Source organism: Taurulus bubalis, assembly GCF_910589615.1.
Source record: "Taurulus bubalis genome assembly, chromosome: 20".
NCBI lineage: Eukaryota > Metazoa > Chordata > Actinopteri > Perciformes > Cottidae > Taurulus > Taurulus bubalis.
The window spans coordinates 9,757,646-9,785,309 of NC_136608.1; the positions used below are offsets into that span (position 1 = coordinate 9,757,646).

Consider the following 27,664-nt stretch of genomic DNA (forward strand, 5'->3'; position numbering starts at 1 on the left):
TTGCACGTGTATGTATATATAGTATAATATCTAGGTATTTAGTCCTTGACTTTCTGTAAATATCAATGTTTCACGTGTGTGTGTGTGTGTGTGTGTGTGTGTGTGTGTGTGTGTGTGTGTGTGTGTGCCCCTGTGGGGGGGGGGACAGGAAGCTGTGATATTTGTCTGGTATGTTGTTCTCAGCCAAAGCTAACTCCTGTTCCTTCTCCGGTTAGAAAAAGTGTGAGCGGTATTTCCCGCTGCACGGGGAGGAGCCCATGAGTTTCGGCCCCTTCAGAATCTCCTGTGTAAGTAGACAAAGCTCTAATATCACAGCTGTGTGTGTGTGTGTGTGTGTGTGTGTAAGGAGAAGGGGGGTCTGTTGTTCTGGACTCCCGCATTTCTCACATTTTGTTCTAATGACCGCTTTAGTCAAGGGTTGTGTGAACGTCCTGTGTTTTCTAGGAATCGGAGCAGACCAGAACAGACTACTTTATCAGGACTCTGACGGTGGAGAATGAGAATGTAAGTTCTCTGGCTTATTACTCAGTTTGTTCTTTGACCTGTACTTGATGAAAACATATTTTTATACCAACTCACACAATGTCAAACGTAGCAGAAAAACATTTGGCCAACAACATTTTACAGAACTACGTTCCTATCATCGCCCTCACAGCTCCACTTAAAGTTGATGGATGCTGATATTCAAATACCGCCCACATGTTCACTTTCTCCTCCTCGGCCTGTGAATAAATTCACTGACCTTCCATCAACCGTCTTTTAAACCTTTAACAATATTCATCCGTGTGCCTCCCTGCAGGAAACTCGGAGGATAACACAGTTCCATTATATGAACTGGCCGGATCACGACGTCCCCTCGTCGTTTGACTCCATACTGGATATGATCGGACTAATGAGGAAATACCAAGAGAATGATGACGTCCCTATATGTGTGCACTGCAGGTTGGTACAGTACATACTCTGCAGCGACGCCGACACAAATCCACCCATGTATGCACATACTGTAACTAAGGCAACGTTTAAAAAAAGAAAAAGACACGGATGAGAAGCTCAAGTGTTGTTCACATTATGCATAAAATGATGCCTCACACTGGCATTGCTGGTTCTAGTTTAAGACTCTTGAATCACTTTTATTTTCTTTTTTTCTTAAATGTGCTATCGAATTGAATGATTCTTTTTATTTTTTATTGCTGGTGTGTTTTTATTGTGAATGTGCAACAGATGGTTGGTTTGTGTGTTTTCAAATCAAATTTTGACACGACGCAGTGAAAAGAAATTTTGACACGACGCACAACTCCTGGCAAAAGCTTGATTTTATGTTAAGCAACTCATCTGTTTTGGCTTTTGCTGAGAATCTAATAACAACTGTCGTTATTAGATCATATTGCCGTCGGCCAGACGCGTTACGCTTCTTAGCAATGCTACATACGTGACAGCCCCAAAACCCTCTGCTGCACACACGCATGGTCTCCACGTGTGTGTAATGAGCTATAATGAGCAGCCGGGGGACATTTCCTGGTTCCCCTGTTACACAGCAGGACTCAAAAGCTGCGTCCGTGAGGACGTGTGGGTGGATGTGCACTTTACTGAATGTGTGTGTATGTGGAGGAACTGTGCTCGTTAGAGTATCAGAGGCTCTTGGACGACAGGAGATAAAGTTTTATGGTTTTCATGCGTCAGGGATGATGCCGCATGACGCTTGGCTCCCTGTCTCCATCCGGTCTCCATACAAACGGTCATACATGTGGTTGAGAATAGGGTTGAATCCAGAGTGTGTGTGTGTGTGTCTTTACTTGCATGTGCTCGTCCTCTGTTGAATCTAATCTGTATGACTGTGACTGCACAGTGCCGGCTGTGGGAGGACGGGTGCTATCTGTGCTATCGACTACACATGGAACCTCCTCAAAGCTGGGGTATGTAAACACACGCCTACGCAGACCTGAAACATACCTGTACAAATACACACACTTTTTACACACTAAATGTTCTGTTAAGATCCAAGTGAGAATCACTGTTGTGTTGTGTGCTTTTTTTTTTTTTAAAGAAAATACCAGAAGATTTTAATGTTTTTAAGTTGATCCAAGAGATGAGGACGCAACGACACTCCGCTGTACAGACCAAGGTTTGTTCTTGTCTCTTTTTCTTTTCTTTTTTTACACACATCACACACATGTTGCATTCATACTGATGAGAGGTCTATTTAAGTATACAAATTCTAATTAGTGGTTTGATGCTAACTGTTTAACAACACAAAGATGTCCCATGTTTTCCCACAAGGAGACATCATATGATAATAGTCTGGTCGTCGAATGACTACATTTCCTCCAGCATTTCAACAACTAGTGTTTCCTCCATTACACAGCCGGTGTGAAGTTCCTGCATTCCTGTGTTACTTGCTGCACGTCTGGTTGAAAACGGATCTTAGCTCATTTAGCGGAGGTCAACACATTCCTCCCATTATTTGCAACCGGTTGAAGTTGTTTCGCCACAGTTTTGACTCGGGTGTGTTTCTGTGTTTGCATGTTTTTGTTGTTGTTGTGGAGTTCGCTGCAGTGGACCGATTATCCTCAGCTGGACACAGCTCGCATGTTCCTGCCATGCTTGTACCTTTTTAACTAGCAGACTCTCCAATATGAAGAACGTCTTGACTTAACAAGGCACCCAGCATCCTCTGTAGCTTTGTACCTACTTTATGATCTCTCCTCCCACACGCATGTCCTGACACTGGCGGCGAGACCGAGCCCTGTTAGATACATGATAGAATTACCTTGATAGAGACTGCTGGAAGCCGGTGACTCTAATGTAATTTCTGGAAAAGCAGCGCAATACACTCACTGCCTTACGGGGGAAATAACAAGATTAAATCATGGGAAAGGGAAATCATACATCAGGGAAAGCCGTTCTATTATTTTCACACAGGTTGTATTCCACAGCTTTGTAAATGGATGTTTTTGAGCATAGACATGATAATGTTTTTGCTTTTTTCCCCATCTCTCCTCCATTTATCTCATTACGTCTCTGTCTCTCTTTGTCTTTGTCTCTCCAGGAGCAGTATGAGTTGGTGCATAGAGCGATCGCCCAACTCTTTGAGAAACAACTGCAGCTACTGGAGAGCCCCACCAACACAAAGATACAAGAGGGCCTGGTATGACACGCACACACACAACACACATGTTGTGCATGCTGTCTGGTGTTAAGAAAGACAGGATGTCGCTGAGTAACACACTTGGAGTGGAGGGGAAAAAAACAACACAAATAATTAGTCACAGGGGAGGGAGAGGGTAGGAGGAGCAGCAGAGAGAGAAGAGAGGCCTTCAGAAAACTTTGCTCTGTACACAGACAGAAAAAGAAGAGTTGCAGAGTTTGTGCCTAAATGAGAGATCTCTCCTCTGCAGGGTACTCTCAGAGGACCGCATACAGTTGGACCTATTTAAGAGAGCTAGAAAAACAACTTTTCTCTGTCAGTCACCTTCATCCTCTTTTTTAATGTTAATTTACACACCATTCTCCCTCGTCCCCCAAACACACTTAAACAAACAATCAATTGTCCCCGTTCCTCCTCCCAATACAATGTTGATGAAATCATATGTTTAAAAGAAGCGGCTCCAGTCTTAACTGCGGCGCTGTAATGATCACATTACAGTCCGGTGTTGGAATATTGCACGGAGAGATGAAAGAAATGAATCCTTCGTTGATCCCTGAGCCGTAGCTCACATCCATCATCCCACATCATTAGGCAGCAGACTTGGGGAATCTACTTCACAAAGATTCACAAGGCTACCAGCTCGTCTTCAGTGGAAGAAGTTGAGCTTCAGAAATGCTACACTTTTAATGAAAGCTGCACGATAAGTGATTCATTTACAAAATGAATGAGGGTCCGACACCAGACCAGCTCCCAACCTGACCTCTACTTCTCTGCTGCATGCTGTCAAACCAGTCCGCTTTATTCATTCTCTCCTGAAACAAAGAATTAATGCAGAAGAGCAGACTTCAATCATTTCTAAACATTTAAATCGACTAAAAGACAAATAAACAGCATGCTTGCGAATTTGGCTGATTCCCTGCTACTTGGTAACAAAAGAAGTGTCTCTTTCCTGGAAAGGTTACAAACCCCACTGCTACTATATAATACAGCTAAAATAGAAGAGCTGCTGCTCTCTAACACCGTCATGTCGATATGTGAAGATAAAAGCCAGAGGACAGAAGCATTAATGAGACAATGTGCTGAGACTCACCAAACCTGAAGACAGAGGCCACAGAGGGACCATGAGAGAGAGCATTGGCAGCAACCCATGGGTCGACTTCCTGCTTCGGAAGCTCTGATGACATCACCCCTCTCCCATGATGCTCTCCGAGTCTGAGAATAGACGCGCATCCGTTGGGAAAAGGGAGATCTTCACAGGGACACACGCAACCATGTTTACATGAGGAAAGACTGACACACTTTCTGAACTCTGACTTAAAATCTTTCAGTACCTCTAAAACAAGAAGAGAGTCCTCTGAACTTCACCGGACTCCATTTATACTACTTGTTTTAAAGTTTGTGCTATTAATCATTTGTTAAGAGGAGGCGCGTGTTTCTGGAGGAAGACAACAACTCCAGTGCAAGTTTGTTGCGTCTCTTTATAACCTTGTCATTATCTTACAAAGTGGCAAGTCCAACCGCGCGGACTCACACAAAACATAATCCGTGTGCTGCACTGACTCAGCCCGCACACACATTGACTCATGTCCAGTCAGCCATTGTTGGTGAGTAAAACACCCACATAGGTGCTCTCAATGGCAGTGCGAACAATAAGCCTACACATACGCGCGTCCCACGCACACTTTTCTGCTCGCACGCAGGCGCCATTGTTTGCAGGAAGTAGCCCGGTCCTACCAAACTGATTCGTCACAACACATGAAGTCAAGTGAGATGTAATCGCGTCCTCTGTCGTTTCTTCAAGTTAGTCCCTCGGAAAGTGGAAGCGCTCAGACAGACACTTAGAGCGGAAGTGGCCTGATTTGACCAATCGGTCTTAACAAGTTAACGACGACTGAAGTTGACTCGTCATCATTATCGGAGTTTAGAGGGAGTTGCATTAATGAGTCATAGAGAGAGAGAGGGGGAGGGAGAGAGGGAGAGAGAGGGGGAGGAGAGAGGGGGAGGAGAGAGGGGGAGAGAAGGAGGGAGGGAGAGAGAGAGAAAAAAAATAATATCCAGTGAAGCAATTTTCTGCCTCTGCTCCAGAAACATGTAAGAAAGAGAATGAGTAGAAAAATATATAATATATATATATGCACACACACACTGACCAGTACACGGACTGCAGCTCAGGTTAATTTACGACTCTTAAGCTCGATGGAGGTGTTTACAAGGCGGATTCGACTCTAAAGTTTCTTGAACTTTCCTCAAAACTGCAAGTAAAATGTACAAATGTGACCTGAGCAACAATGTAAAAGGGAGCCACAAGTCTGAGGGAAAAATTAGATTATTTTGGTCAGGAATTTGGCACGCACTGCAGAGTAGCCAAATGTTTTTACGACTTTGAGGTAATAAAAAGCCATTTCGCTCATTAGAACATGCCAAACTCAATTTAATTTGGTGTTCGCAGATTGTTTTATACTTTCCATTACTTCAGTTGGTTATTAAAGCATTGTGACCAAGATATGTGCGAAGTGGGACATAAAAAGTGCGGGGAACAAATTATGTAATGGAGACACTCTTTCTAAACTACCTCAAACATATTTTTAACATTCCTATACTGCGATTTCTCTTTACATAGTGGCAGCAGTTCTGGCTCTTTGTGTATGAAACCCAGAGTTGCAAATTAAACTCAAATGTGTGTGTATATTTGTTTGTGTGTGTCCAGATTGAAAGCAGCCCAGATAAAGCAGGCCACCAGTCGGATGATGAGCGATGGGACACCCCTCCTCCAAAACCTCCCCGCGTACGCAGGTAAGACCCGCAGCATGTTTTTTTTGACGGGTAAAGTTCCCCAAAACACCAGCGAAAGGGATGCACTCGTCAGAAGGCGTGCGGTTGCCCGTCACTGAGCACAGTGGGTGTTGTGTTTTGTGGGAGGAACGCAGCAGCAAAAACAACAAAAATGAATCGCAGCACAACAGTTTGTGTGGAGCGCACAATGAAAACATTTTAAAGTGACCAAACGGAAGCGGCGGCTGTTGTTTTCACCAGAGCTCTCTGACACATTAGTTCCCCGTCAGCCCACAGAAACACCCAGCATCCACTTCACTGAAGTTAACTTCTGTTGTGGCCCGAGGAGGAGCTGTATTTATAGATCACTTTGCAACTATTAAGAATACTCTGCAACATGTCGTGGTGTTGCGTGTACCACAACCCTCGGCTAGTTGAAGTAGGACTGTATCTGCTTTCATCTTCTCCCTTTTGAGAACAAAGATGCTTCTTCACACTTGCAGGCATATGCTTGGTATCTGTCATATGCAGAAACACACAGTTGCCCTCTCTCTTTTCCTCTTTAACTCTTTCTTTGGCGCATTTCCTGCATTTCCTCATTCCTTTTCTTATCCTCTCTCCTCCCTCTCCTCTCACTTTACTGTACGTGCCCAGCAGGAGTTGTGCTCCACTTTCTTTTAGCAGTTCCTCTTCATCCCCCCTCTCCCTCCTCTTGTATCCACAGAAGGCTGTTAAAGCAGAAAAACAGACGTTTTACAACTTTTTAAACGAGCCGGGTTGATGCTCAGCGAGTTGCCCCGGTACTGCTGCTTTAATGTCACAGGGGACGGCTTGTTGCCAGGAGACGGTTTCACTTAATTACCTGTTGCGAGAAGCGTTGTCTAAAAATGTCCAGCTTGCAATCATTTTTGTGTGTCTGTGTGTGTGAATCATTGGCTCTGTGCTGAACAACGTACTTGATATATTTTCATTCTCCCAATTCTCAACCTTCATAATAGCAGGAAGGAGAAAGAAAAGCCTTTATTGCAGCCAACGTGACCTTTGCCGTGTTCTCTCTCTGCACTAAAATGATGTGCACTCTTGGTGTGTTTCTCTTCCATCTGCCGGTTTGATGGGAAAGCACACTTTTCTTTTTTTAGAGGTCCTAATTTTGGGATGTAGCTGCAAGCGATCTGTTTACTGAAAAGCTTCTTTCCTGCTCAAAGTAAAACAGACAAATTTGAGCTCTGAGTTGCTGCCAAAATACGTGGCTTTCCTGGAAGACTCCTGAATCCTAAATCCCAGCGTGTGTGTCTTTTTCTGTGTGTGTGTGTGTGTGTGTGTGTGTGTGTGTGTGTGTGTGTGTGTGTGTGTGTGTGTGTGTGTGTGTGTGTGTGTGTGTGTGTGTGTGTGTGTGTGTGTGTGTGTGTGTGTGTGTGTGTGTGTGTCGTCCCTCAGTTTCCAAAAGGAATATTGTCCAGGCCTGCTTTAAGCCTGGAAGTATTTTAGTGATGGGAAGAGCTATTTTTATCAACATAGTCCACATTCTGTCGGCCACACTCCCCCTGGGTCACTTCGGCTGTGTGTGTGTGTGTGTGTGTGTGTTTGTGTGTGGGGGGATGGGGGAGGGGGAGGAGGCATTTTTGTTTTGTGTTTTGAGAAAGAAGCGTACTGCAGGAACTCCGATGAGGCTGGCATCAAGGTCGCACATACTGGGTCATGGCTTTTACGCACGCACACACACACATACATTCACAACCACACCCTGAAGAGTCATATCCTCCAAACTTTCAGACAAAAATGTCTCTGTAGCATCTCAAATATCGAAAGGACCAAAAGGTGGCACATACTGTTTTGTCAGATTCGTAGCCTTCTGAACTTATTTGTTGCGATCGTTTCTTTCATTCTAAAACAACTCTGCTTCATATTAGCACAAATATGGCAAGGCAGCTTTTATTTACAGAGCTGCGTCCGGCGCCCTCTGTTTGTACCACACCCATCTTTACAGGCGTGTTATTCATAAATGTTTATATTATAGAGCTTTTTGCGTGCTGAAGAGGAGACTCAGCTCTCCAACAGAGAGAGAGAGAGTTAATTTGTATCATGTGCAGACAGTCACATTGATAATCATCTATTCCAGCCAAAAACACACATTTGTTTAAGAAGTGATGTCGATCTGTGTAGTTGGAGGTTTGCTATTCTTCTGTTAGGTGTCTGTGTGGATCTGTCCTCCGCACAACCTGAAACCAGGAAGTGTCTCTTTAAGCTTTATCAGCTCCTACCGCATCCCGCCGCTGTGACCCAACACTGATTAAAAATGCAGCATCTCGCCTCTGGAGTACATGCGTGTTGAGGCCACTGTGCACTTGTTGTGAGTGGGCGAGTTGCATATTTTATCGGTTCTTGTGAAGGTGTGCGTCTGTTTGCAATGCATACATGTGGGTGAGTTTAGGTTGTCTGTGTGACCAAAGTTAGCTTGTAACTGTGTCACCACCAGTTTGACAGAACGGTACGTGGATGGTGGAAGAATAATAGTGCATGGTTAATGTTTTATAATAGTCGCAGATGCTTTGAGATCCCCCTATATAGCATTTATAAACAAAATACAAACGTTTAATACAGTAAAATGAAGTTACATTTAGATATAAGAACATTTTGAAGTTATTATTAATGTACAGTATTTTTCAACAATGATAATTTCTCCTATAAAGACGCATTTCATTTGACTATAACAATGTTGTCATGCATTCCCTGTGTGGACACCATCCTCCACTTATGGGGCCCACAGGAGGAGTTATGGTTGTTGACGAATGCATTAATAATGTATCTGCTTAATGTATCTACATCATAATGTGTTATGAGCGATGGTGTGAGATAAACCATAAACCACGTGTTTATGTAATGGGTATGAAAGCTAGATTGGGGAACTTAAAGTGTTGCCAAAAGTTCTCGTATGTTTTATTTCTGCAGATACAATGAATACAAACATTTTCATAAACGGATGAGCATTTATTCATTTAATGGTGTTTGTGTTTCAAAGGTGAGGGAATGAGTTTGAGGATGTCGCACATGATTAGTTTTTTTCTAACTAGGCAGATCATTCTGGTGAAGAGTGAATATGGCATTTTGGCTGCACTCGAACAATTAAATGTTATTTTAGGAAAATAAAAAGAAAGTAGCCATAAAACAGTGCAGTGCCACAGTTGCAGGACAGCACATGTAATAATATATCATCACTACTACATCGCTTTATACGCTTTATGTAAACCCACATAATATTTTAATACATATTTTGTTCGTCGGTGCCTAATGTTGCTGATGTCTGATGTACTTTACTCTCTTTTATACTGCTTATTTGTTTTGCTGTGACTCATGAGTGTTTGCCCCTGTAATAGCTCAGCTTTCCTTTACGAAAGATTTTAATTTGATGTTATCTCCTCTTAGAGGAATACAGGCCCCCGAATAAACTCTGTGCTCTGAATGATTCATATCCCCATGGAAACAATCAGCACCAGTGGGAATCATCTGCGTTATTGTTAAATATTGTGAATAATATTTTGCTTGCTCGGGCAAAGAGGAAGAAACTCTCCAGAGTAATTCATGTTTTTATTAATGAAAACTCCTTTCCCCTGGAGGCCAGAAATTACCAATAAAATGCAATTTTAGATTAGAAAAGCAACGCAGTTGAGCTTAATCTCCACGGGACTCCAGCAATCATGACCTCTGACCTCCCCACGGAGATCATAACAAAAGTTACAAGTCTGGTGATTCAGTGTAAATCATTGCATGCTTTCCATTAATAAACATGAATACACATGGCAGATGAGGAGTGTCGGCCAATGGAAGCTGCTATGTGGCTTCATGAGGAAGTGACTGAATCTTCACTGTTGCTCAAGAAAAGGAAGTCCCCACTGCTTCTAGCTTGCAACATCTTTCTACCTATATGTTACACACACACACACACACACACACACACACACACACACACACACACACACACACACACACACACACACACACACACACACACACACACACACACACACGTGCAGTGTCCTATGTTAGTTCTTGCTTCAGACATGCACTCCTGAATTAGCACACCACCACATCCTTTCACTGTTTTTTTTTTTTTACTTCTGTGTGTGTACCGTACACACTATATATGTTTGCATGTATATGTATTTTCTGTGGAGTGGAACATTATCTTAATGTTTTAACTTTCCATTGCTGTGCGTCACAACCTCAGTATCCTGTGTATAATTCACACCTCCTACGCGGTTCACCTATAGGTGTGTTTATACAGAGTTTATTACACAGTGCTGTGCATGTGGGAGACTTTTGTTGAACTTCATGTTCAGGTGCAATATTATTCACATCTCAATGCGGCACTGCAAATACTATACTGTACCTGTTAGACGCCGTCTTGTACACTTTTGGTGGCGAAAGCTTTGTGCCAGTGACACAGAAAAGGAAGCTCATAAAAGCAGAATACAGTGCTTTAATATCCACTTGCTGCACTGCAGTTCTAGAAACATGAGATAAGAAGAACAATGCATTCATTCATCAGAGGCATAAACTCTGTATTTGTGACTCAGTCTATTCAGTTTATCGGATTATGTCAACCTCGAGTCAACACAATATGGGTGAAACATAAAGTAACATCTGAGGACATGCAGGTTTTCTCAGACATGCGAGCACATTGCTACTTTTCTGTTCGTTTTAATTCTGCCACCTAGTGGTGGGAACATGAACAACATATTTTAGTTTCATTCGTGTATGTAAAATAATTGGTATAAGTGCATTTCATCATCCTAGTTTCATAATTTCTTTTTAGACAGAGAATTATTTAAAACTGTCTGGGGAAAAAAAAGTCTGGAAGTTGTCAGACCAGTGTGATGTAACTCTTGCCCTTTCATCATTATTATTTTCATTTCCTTAATTTGCCTTCATACCCGTTTCTTTCTTCATCTTTCTTTCTCACGCATATACGATAGTTTTGTACTTTTAACATTCGAGCCGTTTGTTTTATAGTGTAAAAGCAAAAGGCCAATGAAGGATCTCTCTCTCTCTCTCTCTCTCTCTCTCTCTCTCTCTCTCTCTCTCTCTCTCTCTCTCTCTCTCTCTCTCTCTCTCTCTCTCTCTCTCTCTCGGTCTAGTTCCCAGGCAGAAGGTGATGTGAAGGAGGAGATCCTCCAGCCCCCGGAGCCTCACCCCGTACCGCCCATTCTGACCCCGTCTCCACCTTCAGCCTTCCCCACCGTCACCAACGTGCGGCAGGACAACGACCGCTACCACCCCAAACCTGTCATCCACGTCCTGGCGACCACACAGGTGAGTTACTGAAACAGAGACGTAAAGCTGTGCAGAGGCGTTTCTGTTTGAAATGTTGTTCATTGATTAATCGTCCTTTTTCAGTCCGAGTTACTAATGGTTCAAGCTCTAAATGTATTTAACTATAGCATTTTAAAGCAATTTTTGCAAATGATAATCCTAAAGTATTAGATTAGATAACCTGGGAATCCTGCAGTTAAATATTCAGGGAGTTTTACACTTTTAAGGGCAGAGAAATTGCAGAATCAGCTGGACAAATGGACAAATTCATGAAAGACTGTAGTTTGTTTTGTATAGATGATGTTCCCTTTGTAGAAGGTGCCTAAATGTTTTATTTATTTATTTTTCCTTTCAGAATAAAGACGCGGACCAGCAGCAGAACCAGGCCGATCCCAGTCCGAACAAGCAGACCAGTCCCGCAGACCAGAAAGACCAAGATCTTCAAAAACAGCAGACTCAGGTCTCAAATCTAGACCTCAACGACAACTATAACAACAAATCGACATCGACGAAATCTGAATCGGGTCAAAGCCAGACGCAGACTCCCTCCTCGCCGCTCTCTCCGGCCGTTGAATGTTCTGGTGCTCCTCGGATCGAGAGGAAGCTGAGCATCGAGATCAAAAAGGTGCCGTTACAGGAAGGACCTCGTAGTTTTGACACTTCCTCCTCCGTTGTGGTAGCAGGCGGAGCAGGCAGCGGTTCCACCAACAGCGCGGCAGCGCTGCAAAGAACCCACGCCTTCAAAGCCCGATCCGGCTCGTCCCTGCTGACGTCCAGCTCCTCGCTGTCAGAGGACTCGGGCACGGAGGGAGGAGCGGGCGGATGTGGGGAGAGTCACGCCGACGTCGGCGTCCTCGCCCGACCGAACCACCTCCCCGTGAAGAGCGAGAAGGGGGAGGAGACTCACGGCGGAGAGAGAATGGAGGTGAAGCCCGGCCACGCAGCGTGGGCTCAGGCCTGCAGCAGCCCGGAGAAACAGTTCCCCAAAACCTTGTCCTCGTCTTCCTCCTCGGACCACGTCGCTCCATCCTCGTCCTCCTCCTCACACCTCTCCTCCTCCTCCTCTTCCTCGTCCTCCTCAACACCTGTTAGGACTGCCCTGAGTTTCACCAACCCCATGCACTCCGATAATTCGGACGAGGAGGGGGATGGAGAGATGTCCGGAGGAAAGGAGGGTTGTCGTACTAATGTATCCACGGCAACGGCCGTGGTAACCACTTCTTCTCACCACGGAGACCAGCAGCCGGTCCGGAAGGTGTTGCCCATGTCCATCGCAGGGCAGAGCTCTGCAAGTATGTCAACCGGCCGCTTTTATTGAATGTGTCACCCTGATTCCTTTGACTAACGGGCTGCTTTCCTGACGAAATCAATTAACAACTTTAATTTCAGCTTAAGTTCAGTTCTACTCACTAAAACTGGGAAAGAGAGTAACTCTGACAACAAGACTTTATTATCCTCTCTCTCACACAGACACACACACACTCAGAGAAACCACACAGTAGAGTCATTATCTGGGTCAGTAAGGAGACAAGAGATCTCAGACAGACCACATGCTAATGATAAGTTATGTCTGTGAACACACACACACACACACACACGAGTGTTATAATGCTCGTCTTAGATGGAGGCAGGGAGACCAGGAAGAAAGCAATAACAAGAAAAGAGCGAGAGGGACAGAGTGAGATAGTTCCAGTCTCATTTCAAGCATGGCTGTATGACTAATTGGTTGGTTTGCGAGGAACGCTGCAAATGTTAACGGGCAAACATCTGTCAAAACATCTCTTCTGTTTCTCTTTCAGCTTGTGTGTGTTTGTTAAAATAAGCGGATTTTGAACGGGAGAGGGAACGAAATGAATCCTATTTTCTGTGTGTTTTTGTCACAGTGCAGGTGTGCGTGTGCGCGCATGTTAGATGGTGAAGGATCAACACTGCATGAGGCTGATAAACACACATTGGCCAACTCTGTGCACGTTGGGTTGCACAGCGCTGCGGCACGCTGTTTGTGCATCGGTCTGGCCTCGCGGCCGCGTCCCCGAGTCATTGGTTTAATCCTCGTGTGTGTGTGTGTGTGTGTGTGTGTGTGTGTGTGTGTGTGTGTGTGTGTGTGTGTGTGTGTGTGAAGATCGAGGGAGCTCCTCCTTCTTCGTCGATTTCAAAATCTTGATATTTCGAAATCTTGCTGTGAAACACTTCTTGCTGTGATTGACGTGGACTTTGGCTTGGAACAGTTTTGATCTTGAATGGGTTCAAAGCTTGATGAAATGAGACCTAACTGCATTTTTAAATATTTGGATTTCACTGTGAGGGTGCATGATTTGAATCAATTTGCCTGAGATTGCTTCAAATCAAAACTAGTACAATAGTCTCTTGGGACTGAAATATTTTGTATTTCATCCATCTTGCTCCAGGAACTAAAGAGAAAGAGCTGTTTTGAAGTTTCATTGACATTGTTATTGTTCCTCGTTCATACCAAGGAACACAAACGTCCTTTCACACAAACTTTTCAGTTGTTTTAGGAAATAAAACACTGAAACTGTTTTCCACAACAAAATAACATGTTTCTGTTAGCCATAATTTCAATTTGATCATCTATTTAAATGTCTGGCATCATGCACCCTTGAGTTATTTCCAATATTTAAAATGAACACGTTGGCCCCGCAGCCATGGCGTGGACTGGTTTGTGTTTGGTCTGCTTGGCTTTCTGGCTCTTCCTCTACTGGGGCTGCGGTAGTGCTTTGAGTTGGTTATGAACCGCTGATGGCTGCTGCTGCTGCTGTTTGGTTGGTTGGTTGGTTGGTTGCAAGAATCTAACGACTGCTTGGTGTCAAGCGGAAGCTGGTGGCTGCTTGGTCTGTTGGTTGATTTATCAATGAATCCGTCAAACGTTATTTATATCGGGGAGTGCGGTTCAAAAGGCTTTCCCACTCGGTGGCAAAATAGGATAAATAGTGGGGAAAAGTGGGAAACAAATGCATGGAAATATTGGTATTAAAATGTAAAATATTATAAATATAGAAAGCTACGAGACAATTTTGGGATGACCAACGTTCCACCTCTCCTGTCTGAAAATGTAATGGAAAAAATAATAAGAATGCAAAAAATGGACAACAATGAAACCATAAATAAAAATGTTCTGAAACATGCCCATCAAAAGGTATGTGTCGCTTTCAGTAATGTATGTTTTAATGATCAGTATTCAATTATCATTAGTAGCTTAAGGCATTAACTTTCTAGTAATGTCACTGTTACTGACTAAATCCATTCATGAATTGACTGTAATTTATGATCAGCCTTCTAAAATGTGTATTCACATTGTTAAAAGCAATTTATTAAAATCAGGAACAGCATCACGTTTAGTGACATTAACCTGCTGTACAAACACAGAATGTTTGATTTCCTGAAGATGGTACGGAGCCGGATTGACGAGCATCTATCTGCATTAACTTTAGCTAGTTGGACCGAACGAATTGGCGGCTTTGTGTACTTCCTGTTCATTTAAATCACCGAGCAAGATCTGATCATCACAGCGTGAAGGCCTGCCTGTAGGTCAGGCGATTAGCCATAAAAGAGCCATTATTTTCCAGTCAATAGATTGTCTCTGCCATAAATGAGGGTACAAAAAAATTTAATGACGACTTTATACTCAAAGGCAACACCTCTTCAAAGGAGGAACCTCGACCCTTCAGAGCCTCGGAGTCAATTTGCGCTTTCCTGCTGCCTGTCCCCTCGGGAGGAACCAGAGCAAATAGAATTAAGGGGTCAGCTTCCTTGAGAAGACCAACCAGACACGCTCATGGTCGATAATAAGGCCATTAATACAAAATGATTCCTTGGATATTGCGCCTGAATTAATCACCTGACGGTTGTTATTGTCAGGCCCCGTAAAGATCCTGATATCAGTGTTGTCTTGGAAGGAGATAATTAAGTTCTTATGGTGAACACCTAATAGGAAACAGACCAGTAGCAGATACGCTGGTCTGCACTGGACCAGAATCAGATTTTCCTTATTACGCGTCCCCTTGCATCGCTTCCCTCTCGTAAGATGCTGCAGCAGGAACTAATCATAATAGTAATGACCCATGGGTACATTTCTAAAGACAACATATACAATATTTTCCTCAGGGATATATTGAAATGGCTCTATTGGCATAAACATATTCCGATAATGTTACCGAAGCAATAAATATGTTATATTGAGAACATTGTTAATGAATAAAATAGAAAAACAACAGGACATGTATATTTAACAATTGATTAAATGTAATTTAAGTGCTTTTCAAAGTTGAGTGCAACAACTGATTTCACTTTTTATGTTGTTGAATAAACGAAGGAAAATATGACTAAATTCAGATATCTGTCCATGTTGCCATCTATTTTGTTCTAAAATTACAAGAAGACTAAACCAATTATTGCATCACTTTGTGTTTCTAATAATCCGTTCTCATTAGAGAAGGAATCAAGGAAACACTCGTAATGAGTTTCAGCAACTTCAGAGCTTTTCTTTGCATCATTTACTTTTGACTGCCGATCTATTATTATTTATTTTTTTCGGGCCAGTTATTAACGTTGCTTCTCATTTGACCTCTGACCTTTTTTTAACCCAGACTGCTGGGACAGCGATGACTCCCCTCCCCCTCTCCCCGCCAGAACACCTGAGTCCTTCCTACTGGCCACAGGTGCGTTTGCATTGGTCAAGATTCACAGGTGTGTTTCCAGTGCCGTGGATTCACCGGGTCGCTGTTTTTACACCTGCTCAAAAACGGTGGACGGATCGATGAATATGAGATGCTTTTAGAAACCAGTGGTTGGCAGTGAAACCATCAGCAGTGGTTGTTTGATGAAGTCGGTAATCTGGAACCTGATTTGAGCTGAAAAAGGAGGTCTATGATTTTCTCTTCCCAGTGTATCTGCTCCTCCTATCTGGTACCTCACATAGTTTGAACAGGTCTGTCTCATGCTCGCTTCCTACTGTCAGATGGAAACATATTGCAAGTGTCCTCGCTTTGAAAGGTTAGTCTCTGAAATAACTTGGCCACCTCGTTGTTTTCTGTCTTTTTTCTGCACTGAGTGTTTAAATATTCAACCACACGAGAGCACAAGGAAAAGGAGTTAAAACATGGTCACCGTCGATAGGAAGCGCATTTATTTTGTAAGAGGCTTTACCAGCTTTACAACACTAGGGGGCTCAAGAGACAGCATTTCAGACCTGCAGGGTTCCTGTGAAGACCATCTTTGAAAGATTATTAGTGGCAAGCTTTTTCCCAAACCAGACAAGATACAGAAAAGTCAGTATGAGATATATTATATAATTAAATAAAAATAAAAAACACCTTGATTTTAGACTGTCCTGGTGGACACTATTCTCCCACAATTGTAAAACAGCTCTAGAAACACAACATGGGTAATGACAATATATTGGCAATAATATTGGCAATATTTTATCATTAATATTGGCAGTGACTTCCAATATTGCATGTGTTTTATTTTCCTATTAGTATAAACCAGTGTTGATTTCTTGTACACCCTGAATAGTCCGTGTGGAGGATGGAGTCTGGTCACGGCAACAGCTCATTGCTTTTGTAGTGACCATGAATTACAGATACCGTGTCACAGTAGAAAGCTAGAACAAGTGTATTTTCATAATCTGTCTCGTCATCATCTGCTGTTCATGATCAAGAAGGATCTCTGACTCGTGTGCACTGACGCAATCTACGCATTGATGAGTATAAAGCCGTAGTTATTGAAGGGTGGCTCGATGGAGCAGAGTGTTTGAGAGGTGTGTGTGTGTGTGTGGGAATGTGCGTCGAGGTCACGTTATGTTGTTCATTTGACATTTGCTCTTTCTTTAACTTGCTCTTTGTGTCGCTCTCTCCGTCAGACCCTCTGGAAGTGAAAACTTCGGCCTCGGCTGAATGGAGCAACTCAAATAAAGGTATGGCCATGTCTGTCTGTGTGCCGCTCTCTGCAGAGGAGTGTGTTCGCCCTTGTGTTTATGCTCGTTCACAGTAGTTAGTCAGCAGAGCGGAGCGGGAGACGGACCTTGTTTTACGAATTAGCCTGTCCCCGATAAGACAGCGTTTGTCAAAAGGGCAGCTGGAAGCGAGGGTGTGAGTAATAACAACAGAGGAAGAGAAGGGGAAAAGATCAAACAGTGTCTGTCGAGAGGCAAAATGAAAAATGTGTGCGTGTGTATGCCGAGTCACGCAGTGAGGATTGTGTGATGACGGTAACTGCCAATTTAGTGCTTCAGTAGTTTCAGCGACGGCGAGAGAATAATCGGAAAGAAACCGTCGGACTTGAATTGTGTAATGATTTAGTTTTTACTCGCTATGTGAATGTAAGCTGCTGCTGAGCCACGGCCTTTAATCGTCATGAACTAAGTTTGTTAGAGACAAAGGCTTTTTGTCAGACTCCACATCGTAATACGGGTGGGTGTAATGTGTGTTTTTTTTTCGTTAAACGTGTGGTGCAGCTCGAATGAGCCCGAGGCCGACGTGTGTTAAATCATCCAAAAACATATCGTTTTAATGCATAAATAGGCATCAATTCAAACTGTGAGTAGAACACTTGATTGATCCGGCGTTTAGTATTTCCAGTACAAAGTAGATTACACTCAAATAAAGGCATTACTACTACACAGCCCCCCCTGGTATTCACACAAAGCTTCTACGCCGTTCATCTGTGTGTGTTTGTGTGCAGACGTGTCGGAGTGTGTTAAGAAGACATCTCCAGCTGATGCTGCATCTGCTGGCTCCACAGCGACGGACAGCAAGGCCGCCCTGGGTGGGTAAGTCTGCTGTCTTACCTCTTTTACATGTTTTGTCTTTCATTCCCCTCTGTGACCGTTTGTCAGGAAAACTGTGCTGACAAATGTGGTTTCTATTAATGTCATGGTTTTCTTTGTGTGATGCTTTTGCATTAGCTGTCAGAAAATGTTTGACGGTTTTGAGAGCAGGCAACAATTGACAGCACGTTGTCCTCTTGGGAGGAGGAGATGTGTTTTATTCAGTTTAGAGCAAAACAAACCCAGCTAAGCAATTTTTCTCTATCTTCTGTCAGGGTTCGGTAACCGCTGCATTCAGCCCAAAGGCCCCCGGGAACCCCCTCTGGAGTGGACATGATGGGACGATCCATCTGCCCGTCCACCAACAGCGCCCTCCCTTGTCAAGTGATGGTCGCTACCGATCTCACCTGGCTGGTCCAAAAACCTATTGATAGATGCTCCACAGACAGACGACACACTTTTACACAGAAATGCCTTCTGTGTAACTCTGTGCAACACCACCTCCTCCTCTTCCTTCTCTTCCTCCTCCTCCTCCTCCTTCTCCTCCTGCTCAGTCCTTCCTTCAGAGTGACATTGTGCAAAGCAGATGAACACTTACCGGTCAAGTGGCTTGTCCACGTTTTCCTGCTCAGCTTGCTGATGTTCTAGGTTTTCACTTTCACTTGTTTTCCTGTTAATGGTTCAAGAATAATTCCTGTTTTAGTGATTTCAGTGAAAAACACATTATTGTTTTTGCTCTATAGCTTCAGTTGCATCATCATGATGATGATGATGATGGAATGCAGGTGTGACCCTTACATGTTAAATCAAAAATGTATTTCATGCCAAATGAGGGGAAAACTTTTTTTTCATCGTAAATCAGGAATTATCTCTAATCAGAAAAAGCTACTGGGGGAAGCTGATTCCTGGGGTTTAAAATCCCGTAAGGCGTCCGCTTCCTTCTTCTGAATGAACAACAATCTTCAAAGCAAGCCGTGATAATCTAATACCCATGATGCAACAGTTTCTGTTCGGTATGTACAGGTTGCCAGGGTGCTCCCTCTGTCTCTCCCCCCTCTCTTTCAGTGTGCTGGTGCTACATTATAAAGGATCAGCGTAGAAACGGAAGCACTACAGCTGAATGTTAACAACCTGTTACCTGTTCCTCACCTCCGTTGTGGTTTCCTGTAGGATTTATTCCTGTATTAGCTGCAGTACCTTCAGCTCTAGTACTTAATATTTCTATGCTGACCTCACTGTTTACCAGAGTCCTAGATTGACAGTTTGGTCATTGCAGTAGCCAGATGGTTTCCTTTTTAACGGAATTATTCCACATATATGGGAAATAAACACTTTCCTTGTGTTTGTTGAGTTTTATCCCACTCATGTCTGTATATGGAGCTGTAGCCAGAAGCTGCTTAGCTTAGCATTTAGACTTACATTTTTGTTTTCACACTTCAGTTTTTGCACTTATAAAATATCTAAGATGTTGTGGTAGTGTGGCTCGGCGGACTTCAGGAACTTTGAACAGCTGCCGGGCTAGCTTTCCCCCTCCGTTTCCAGTGTTTATGCTAAGCTAGCCGGCTGCTGGCTGTGGCTTCATATTTACTGTACAGACATGAAAGTGGTATATTGTCAGCTAACTCTTGGCGGGAAAGAAACAGGCGTATTTCTCAAAATGTCTAACTGTTAGTAAATATCTGTTAATTCTGAAATCATGTTGACATCTCCATGTGGTGGAACAAAACAAAACTGAATGCAGAGATACTGCAAATTGAAACGTAGGAGTAATGTGACAGGTGACGCTTCACTATGATTTGCAAAAAGTTAAACCAAAGAGTGATGTTCCCTTCTCTAATTATCATAATAACAAGCAAAGATTAGTTAGAAATAACAGCAGAAGCATGCCAGACACCTGTTTCCTCAAAGATTTGAAGCCAAAATGTGCAACTGCGTGTCCCAAGAATTCCGCTTTTTCCGGCCAGACGTTGAAATGACCTCAAAAAACAAATCAGTAATGGCCAAACTCATCCGGTGACTCTGGCTCTCACTGCTGGGAACACTTCGTCTGCCTCTCAGAGGAGACGGCCAATGACAGTCGTCCTTAATTTGGCTTCTCATCAGTTCATTTTAGCGTCTCTTGGTTGCTACATGGGACTCATAGTTTATTTTCTCCTGCTTTTCTGTTCTCATTCTCCTCCTGTTGGAGGATCGACCATGCAAGTTAATTATCTTGTTTATTTTAGCAGCCGATTTACTCGCAGTAAACCTCCAGTGTTTCGGAGTAGGAATGTTACACATCACCTGTAACTCTTATGGGACTCGACAGATTAGTATAAAGTCTGGTTTCCCATAACAACCAATTCTCTTCAAATTGGACTTGTATTGTTTTTCATCTGAAGGCCAAATTTAAAAGTCCTACTGTATCTGCTTCTGTATGTGTATGATTATGATGATAGGGACCCAGGACTACTGTTTTCTCCTTGTTTTCTTCTGCTAACTGCATTAGCTACCATAACTATACAGTATATGCATTGTTTTATAAAGATACAAAAAAAACTGTACAGGGCAGTTTCGGTATATAATATTTCAGATTTTTGTTATCTCTTTAAATATTCGTATTAACAGAAGATGTAAGAAAGTCAGTGCATGATGATGATGATTCCTCCCCTACGCAGTGTTTCCTTTCAAACTGTAAATTATTCAGCTGCCCGTTTTGTTTTTGTTTCTGGCAAATATTTCAGGGTTGTTTTGATTTCTTATGTTGGAGTTATATGCGTAAAAAGATTTTAAATTTAGTTTTAATTGGTTGGCAGAAGGAAAGCATTTACTGCCACCCAGCCCCCTTTACGATAGCGACACCGGGCTTCGAATAAGATTGTAATAATAATATTAATGATGATGATGATAATAATAATAATGGTTGTTTTTTTTGTAAATGGTATTTTAAAAGTTATTTTTGTATACACGGTTGTTTGTTGCATCACAAATCCACTGCCCCCCACCTTATCCCCACTTCTCTCTTCTCACATACTTTCTCCACCTCCTCGTCATTTTCTTTTGATTTATTTTTCTCTAGGCTCTTTCATGTAGAACATGCAACAGAGATGGACAAGGAGCATCTCAATTCTTTTCTGCTTCCCCCATAGCGGTTTTCTCTCTTTTATTCCCCTCCTCTCTGCTTTTTTAGTTTTAAAAGTCTGTTTTCAACATGCCTATCTTTGTGCCAACAGATCAATTCACTTGACTATTGCTTCTCTAACTAGTCAGTGGGTCCAATTTAACAAAATACGCTGAATGAAACTGACAAATAGAAACGTTTTTTTCCCCAAATCTTCATTTCTTTCCCTTTATCTCCCACTCCACTACCTACCTGACCCCTTCACACGCACACTAGCCTCGATCTCAGAAAAGAGCCCACCTGTGCCTTTAAGTGAGAGCCCGCCCTCCCCTTGTCCTCTCTCCTCCAATCATCATTAGCGGCGTGAGCGTGAACGATATGTGATTCGCTGCTGCTTGCTCAACGCCTACTGTGGGACTCTCCTTCAGCCCTCCCCAACACACACACACACACACACACACACACACACACACACACACACACACACACCTCGTGCCCACAAACACACACACACACACACACACAATTGTTTGTATGTTGCAGAAATCAATCAGTAAAAATGAACATTAAGTAAAGCCACGCCTCTTTGTTTTTATTCGTATGAGAAATAAGTATATGTGGGTTGTTTTTGACTGCGTGAGTTTGTTTATGTGTACATGCAGTACAGTTTTTATTTGCAATATAGATCCGTTAATAATTGGTTAATAAATCACTTTGACTTGTCTCTGAAGCCTCGAGGAATTAAATAACTTTATTCTGTCTTTACTTGCTGATAGCGCTGCACGTATAAGCTGATAATGTCAAGCGTGTGTGTGTGTAGAGGGGGATCACAGCAGGAGATCTTCAGAGAAACACACACACGCACTAATATGCCGATTAATTAATCACTGCAGGTGGTATAAACACAGTTGCGCACCGTTTTACAAAGAGACCTTGAAGGTTTCACATTTGCATTCACTTTACACACACACAGGCCCAGCAGGTGGGGAGACATAATGTGATTATTTGATTCTCCTGACACGTAGCCAATGCTCATTTCAGATCAATTATACAGCGTATTACAATATTTAATGTCTAATGATGCAGCAGACAGGTGGTTTAGACTGCTTTGTGTCGGTCCTCTTCGGTAACGGTCATTAATTAAAAGCACCTGTTGCAGACCTACAATCCTGCTGTACAGTGAAGTTTGGAATACTCTTGATTAACTGTATTATCAGCTGCACAGTGCAAGTATCGGTACAAGGAAATCACATTAATTGATGGATTTTCAGTTTGCTCTAATGGAGAGACACGTCACTTGAAGCCAAGATGAAAGCCTCTGACATGTTCTCAAGCTAGAAAAATACCAAAGACATACTCCCATCAGATAAAAATGACTTTATAACACGCGTATAATTAATACATTATTAAAATAATACTTCACACCCATTGTAGTCGATACAAAAAACTTTATTATAAGGGAGGATCCAGTACTTTCATTCCACAGGCCTCTCACCGCTACTCCTGCACAGTTTTTAAACTCCATCCCCCTTATTTTACTCCTTGCTTTTTCTGATATAATCAATGTGTTGAATACACAGTCTCTCTCTCTCTCTCTCTCTCTCTCTCTCTCTATCTCTCTCTCTCTCTGCCTGTGTTGTATGAATTAAGCCAGGTTGCTATTTTAACTGGGTCACCTCAGTGTTCCCATGGAGCAGTTTAACATGTTATGTAATGACTTATTAATATAGCCAATCAGTGTGTGTGAGTGTGAGCAGCAGGCTGCACTGCCATCTGAAGGAACTGAAAACTGTGTCAGCTTAAAAAAGCCGAAAATATACAGTAAGAAGTATTTCACCTGATTATTTTTAGGTGTATGAGTCATAAATGCTGGAGGAATCGGATGCACACACCAACTTCACAGTGTTCTTCTAGGTGGTTACTATTCACACAGGCCATATTATAGCATCATAGAATAATCTTGTCAATGTGTATGACCAGCTGTAACTTTACAACCGACTGCGTGCGGTCGCTCATCATGTTTAGTATTAATGATATTGGCTGTCGCTCACTGGCAGGCTTTGCTTGTGCTGACAGCTCAGCCAATCAGCCTGAGTGAAGAAAATGTTTTCATGTCAATAAATCAAAGTGTTTACAGCTCCGGAGGATCCCCAGTGACGTATAATGATGTGTTATTGTGTGTGAGAGTGATAGACTCCCCCAATTACAAAGACCAGAAAGCCAAATTCATCCCTTTGATGGGAATATTTCATTAAACCCACCACACTTCTCTGTGTGTTCTGATCAGTCGTGGGTAGTTTGCTGTTTTGTTTACAGGTGGAAGTGGATGTAAAACTAAAACTTGTAAAACTGAAATAAAACCAAATGTTTTGAACTTTTCAGTCAACTATTTTGTAATGTGATTGGGTGTTGAAGAATATTAGTTCAAGATCCTGGGAGGTGGTGTGGGGAATGAGGTACTACAGTGTTATAAACTATAGCTGAAACTATTTGTTTTGATCGTTTAATCTGCAGAATATTTTCTTCTTAAATTGGTCTATATGTGAAAAAAACTAAACAGTGAAACATGTCTTGTAATTTCTTAAAGCCTAGGGGGTTGTCTTCAAACATCTTGTTTCGTTAGACATGGCAATGCCTTGGCATACCAATCAACAGATGAATTAATGACAATGTTATAGTTGCGGTGCTATTGAAGGCAAAGTCTGTAATGGGTTTGATTACTGAATGATTTTGAACCAAAACTGTTCCCTCCCTCCAGAACAAATAGGCTATGTTACAAATACTTTATTTAGTATATATAGAAAATATTCTGAGGGTCTCTCATGATACTGTTTATTTACTTTGCTTGAGGTCTTGCTCCTCATTATAGTTTTCTCAAAATAGTGTCCTTCTCTCTGCCTGTCAGTCAAGCCCATGGTCAAGCCTCAACCCCGCCCCCCTTTCTGACTGCCTGTCTATCAAATTAAGCCCCGCCTCTTCTCTGCCGCCTTGCACGTCAAGCAAAAAAAAAAAAGAAAACAGCAGCGGCCGCCGTTGGGGAAGAGAGTAAATAGAGAGAAGCCTCAAGATGGCTGACTCGCTGGGCTGCGCTCACCCCACCGGAGCTGCTCCTGCGGTAGCCCCGGCGGTCGCCTCCGCCAAAAGCCCGCTCGTCAAGCCGACCGAGGCGAAAGGAGCCCCCGACAACCGCTCTCAGTCATCCCAGGATTTTAACGCGCCGCCGCCGCCCAAGAAGGTCCGAGTCGACGAGCGGAGCATTAAGCCCAAGAAACTCAGCAGGGAAGCGGGAGTGGGAGGCAGCGGCAGCGGCAGAGAGAAACTCCAGCAGCCCGCGAAGCAGCAGAGTTACGGCGGCAGCGCGTGGAGCTTCAGCCCGATGAAGACGAGCGGCGGCGGCGCCAACCCCGCGGTGCCCGCTACCGGGGGATCCCAACCACCGACCAACACGCACAAAGTCTTCAAACAGAGCGACTTCTTCCTCCACAAAGCGCCTTCCTCCTCCAAACCCAAGAAACCGAGCAAAGACAAACAGCGGGAGAAGGAGAGTGAGACTGGGACGGGAGGCGCGGAGGAGAAGAAGAAACGTAAAGTGCTGGTGACCTCCGGACCCGCGAGTAACGGCAGTAATAACAACCACAACGACGTCGGCAGAATTGATAACACTTCTGCGGTGAAAAGAGAGAACGGGGATGTAACGTTGGACCCCAAAGGTAGGCCATGTTTCCTAAACATTGTACTTTGAGTTGATAAAGTTTGAGTTATGTCCTTTTTAATAGTTGGCTGGTCTAGGATCAGCCGCTCGGGATGTGAGCGGTGGTCTGGACGGTCCCGCTCGCTCCTAAACGTTGTGTATGAACACGCACACACGTCTGGGGTTACTCTTATTTTAAATTTACACGTTTTAAAACAGGGTTTCGTCGCGTTGAGCGCCTAGGAAGCCCAGTTTGGTCGACGTTTCGACGGGCTATGGCTGCCAGCGGCCGTCGCGCGTTCTCCCGCGCGAGCTCCAGGGCAGTGGCCGCGCGACCTGACCGGTTCTTTGCAACCAGCTGCTGCGGAATTGTTCCGTCGGTACATCGCATCTGCAAACCATACAACGTGTTTTATTCCTCTACGTTTAACAAAAGTGTAATGGAGTAAATGAAATACGTTATAAACGCGCTATAATCTCCGTCACGTCGACGTAAACGAATGTGGCAAATTATGTTATTATGTTACATTAATGCGCCTTGTATGTATGTTCTATTTCGTTCGTAGCTATACGTATACATAAAACTGCACGCTGCTGTCATAACAATATGACAGCCGCCCGCCATTATAGGGCAAGTGTTGTTTTGCTGGAGCACCACGCCCCCCTCTGTAACCTCAGGCTGTACGGGAAACAGACAGAGCGCCACAGCTTGTTGTTGCTCCATGTTCTCCAGTTGAACAGGCAGAGCATGCATTTAAGCATTAGAACATTGGAAAAATAGTTTAAATAATTATATATATATATATATATATATATATATATATATATATATATATATAACTGTATTCCCCACAAGAGCCTACATGTATTAAGCATTATACATATTAAATACAGTAAACATGCTGCATATGATCCACATACAAGTGGGCTCATAGACATAATTTACGCCGACTCATTAATGTAATTAAAAATAAATTTCTAGGATGAAACATTGTTTATTATGATTTATTTTTTTGTTCCTCGGAAAATAATTATTCAATTGACTTACAGGGTCACAGAGCTGAAGCCACTATTTCCGTTTTCATAATTGTCTCATTTGTAGGCCTTGATTTTAGCTTTTCCCCCCTGTGGCCCGGTGGCTTGTTTTGTCATCGTCACACCAATGCAGTGCGTAAATGTTATTTGTGTGCAGGTGTTTAGACACTAGCGGTAGTACTGAGTCGACACGTGCAAGTGTGCAAGAGCATGATGTCACCATTTTCCAGTTTGGCAGTTTAGGAGGTCGTGACATGCTCTGAACAGCCGCTGCAGTCGGTGAGAACATCAGCACGAGACGTGTTGTTGACCTGTAGGTCTCGCGCTTCAGAAACACAGTCTTGTAAACAGTCTGTGGTGGATGTGCATGCCTGCTTTATGGGGACTGAGAGAGCATGGTTAGCATATGGCATATGTTAGTCTTTACTCAGTATGAGAACACACAAGTGTGTATTTAAATAAAATAATGTTAAATAAACCAAGTCTTTTAACCCTGTAAATACAGTATTTTTTATTGAGCAATCATGGGACTAAAAGCAAATTAGTATAGTTTTGTTATGTTCATTTTTAAACTGCAAATGCTGTATGCAAGCGTGTTGAGAATATTTAAAAAAAGATCTCATCCCTGAACCTGACAGGGAAAACTGAGATGCAGCCTTAAGTAAGAATATATAATTGCACTCTTTTAACAGCCCCACTGAGGTGCTCTTGAGCAAAATACTGAACCTGTAATTGCTGTAGTGAGCCGCTCAAAGGCCGGCAGGAGAGAAACTGTAATTATAGTGAGTAGCTTCAAATTTGAAGATGAGAAAGTATATGAATGTGGAGCCGAGTGTTGTGCCAGAAATCGCACATTAATCCCTAGCAAAATGTTTCGAGGATTAAAATGCTCTGTTCTGAGCTGCACCTCCCTCTAAAAGCTGGTGACTGTGACAGTATTCTTCCTTGACTGTTACACACCTCAGCATAGGCTTACGGTGATGCTGAAAAACAAACAAAAAAGCACCGTTTAAATAGTGTTTTTCTCATATGTGTTGAGAAAAACACTAAAACCCGACTATCCAACAGGAGGACGCTGCTTTGCTCTGAAGTTGATTGTGCCCTGACCTTCTTTGGAGGGAAGAATTCTCCTTCAGGGATCAAAAGAGCATCACATCAGCTCAGTAATATTATTAGTGTTAGCTTTGCGGCTTAAGCCAACTGGCAGGGAGCAGTGACTCCTGGTTACATTTGGTCTTGAAATAAGAGACATGAATCTGACTAAGTACAGTGAACAAGGAAACAGTACTGCATTCGTCAGGTTGATGTCAAATAAATAGTTTAGCTGTTGAACTCAAAGGTTACAGTTTTGTGGTTGACACCCACTGTATTTACATGCAGTCTGCTGTTATGATTATAATCAATCGCGGTTCTCCTGAAGGTTTACTCCTCCCATTTACTGTAGGTTGAATTCAGATAAGTCATAACTGAATTAAAAAATAAGCTAAATTGTTGTTTTGACCTGGAACCTTTGTAACAGATTAAGGCTGACGCAAAACAGCTTGTTAAAAGAGTAATATGACTATTTAGTTTTTGGAGTAATTGGATTGTTGCGAATCATGTCTGAGTTGCAGTAATTAGTTTTTTTCTGTGCATGTAAATGCACGCTGACAAAATCCCCGACTGTGTCTCGTCTGTGGCCGTGTACAGCGAGAGAAAATGAAGCTGGGCTACAATCAGCACCAAATTAAGTTACTGTCTGCTGGGTCATTTGTTCAGTCCCCCAAATTACAAGACACTTAACTCTGCCTGCGCAGTAGCAGCTCAATAGAATAACAAAGAGTGCAT

At 42.9% G+C, this 27,664-nt stretch overlaps 2 protein-coding genes across 2 annotated transcripts in view; both read left to right on the forward strand.

Annotated features, from left to right (window-relative positions):
* The window catches only part of ptpn12 (protein tyrosine phosphatase non-receptor type 12), a gene marked incomplete at both ends in the record, with an annotated part of 36,559 nt that extends 18,211 nt beyond the window's left edge, over positions 1-18,348 (forward strand). Inside the window, 13 exons of the mRNA XM_079236348.1 lie at positions 216-287; positions 445-504; positions 800-942; positions 1,847-1,913; positions 2,045-2,122; positions 3,047-3,145; positions 5,853-5,938; positions 11,053-11,227; positions 11,583-12,519; positions 15,832-15,903; positions 17,106-17,159; positions 17,927-18,010; positions 18,287-18,348. Coding sequence (XP_079092474.1) covers positions 216-287; positions 445-504; positions 800-942; positions 1,847-1,913; positions 2,045-2,122; positions 3,047-3,145; positions 5,853-5,938; positions 11,053-11,227; positions 11,583-12,519; positions 15,832-15,903; positions 17,106-17,159; positions 17,927-18,010; positions 18,287-18,348 — 1,989 coding nt within the window. The remainder of the gene's footprint in view (positions 1-215; positions 288-444; positions 505-799; positions 943-1,846; positions 1,914-2,044; positions 2,123-3,046; positions 3,146-5,852; positions 5,939-11,052; positions 11,228-11,582; positions 12,520-15,831; positions 15,904-17,105; positions 17,160-17,926; positions 18,011-18,286) is intronic.
* Positions 18,349-24,172: 5,824 nt separating this feature from the next.
* The window catches only part of LOC306752344 (uncharacterized protein), a gene marked incomplete at its 3' end in the record, with an annotated part of 29,910 nt that continues 26,418 nt past the window's right edge, over positions 24,173-27,664 (forward strand). The window contains exon 1 of the mRNA XM_079236095.1: positions 24,173-24,821. Coding sequence (XP_079092221.1) covers positions 24,179-24,821 — 643 coding nt within the window. The 5' untranslated portion in view covers positions 24,173-24,178. The remainder of the gene's footprint in view (positions 24,822-27,664) is intronic.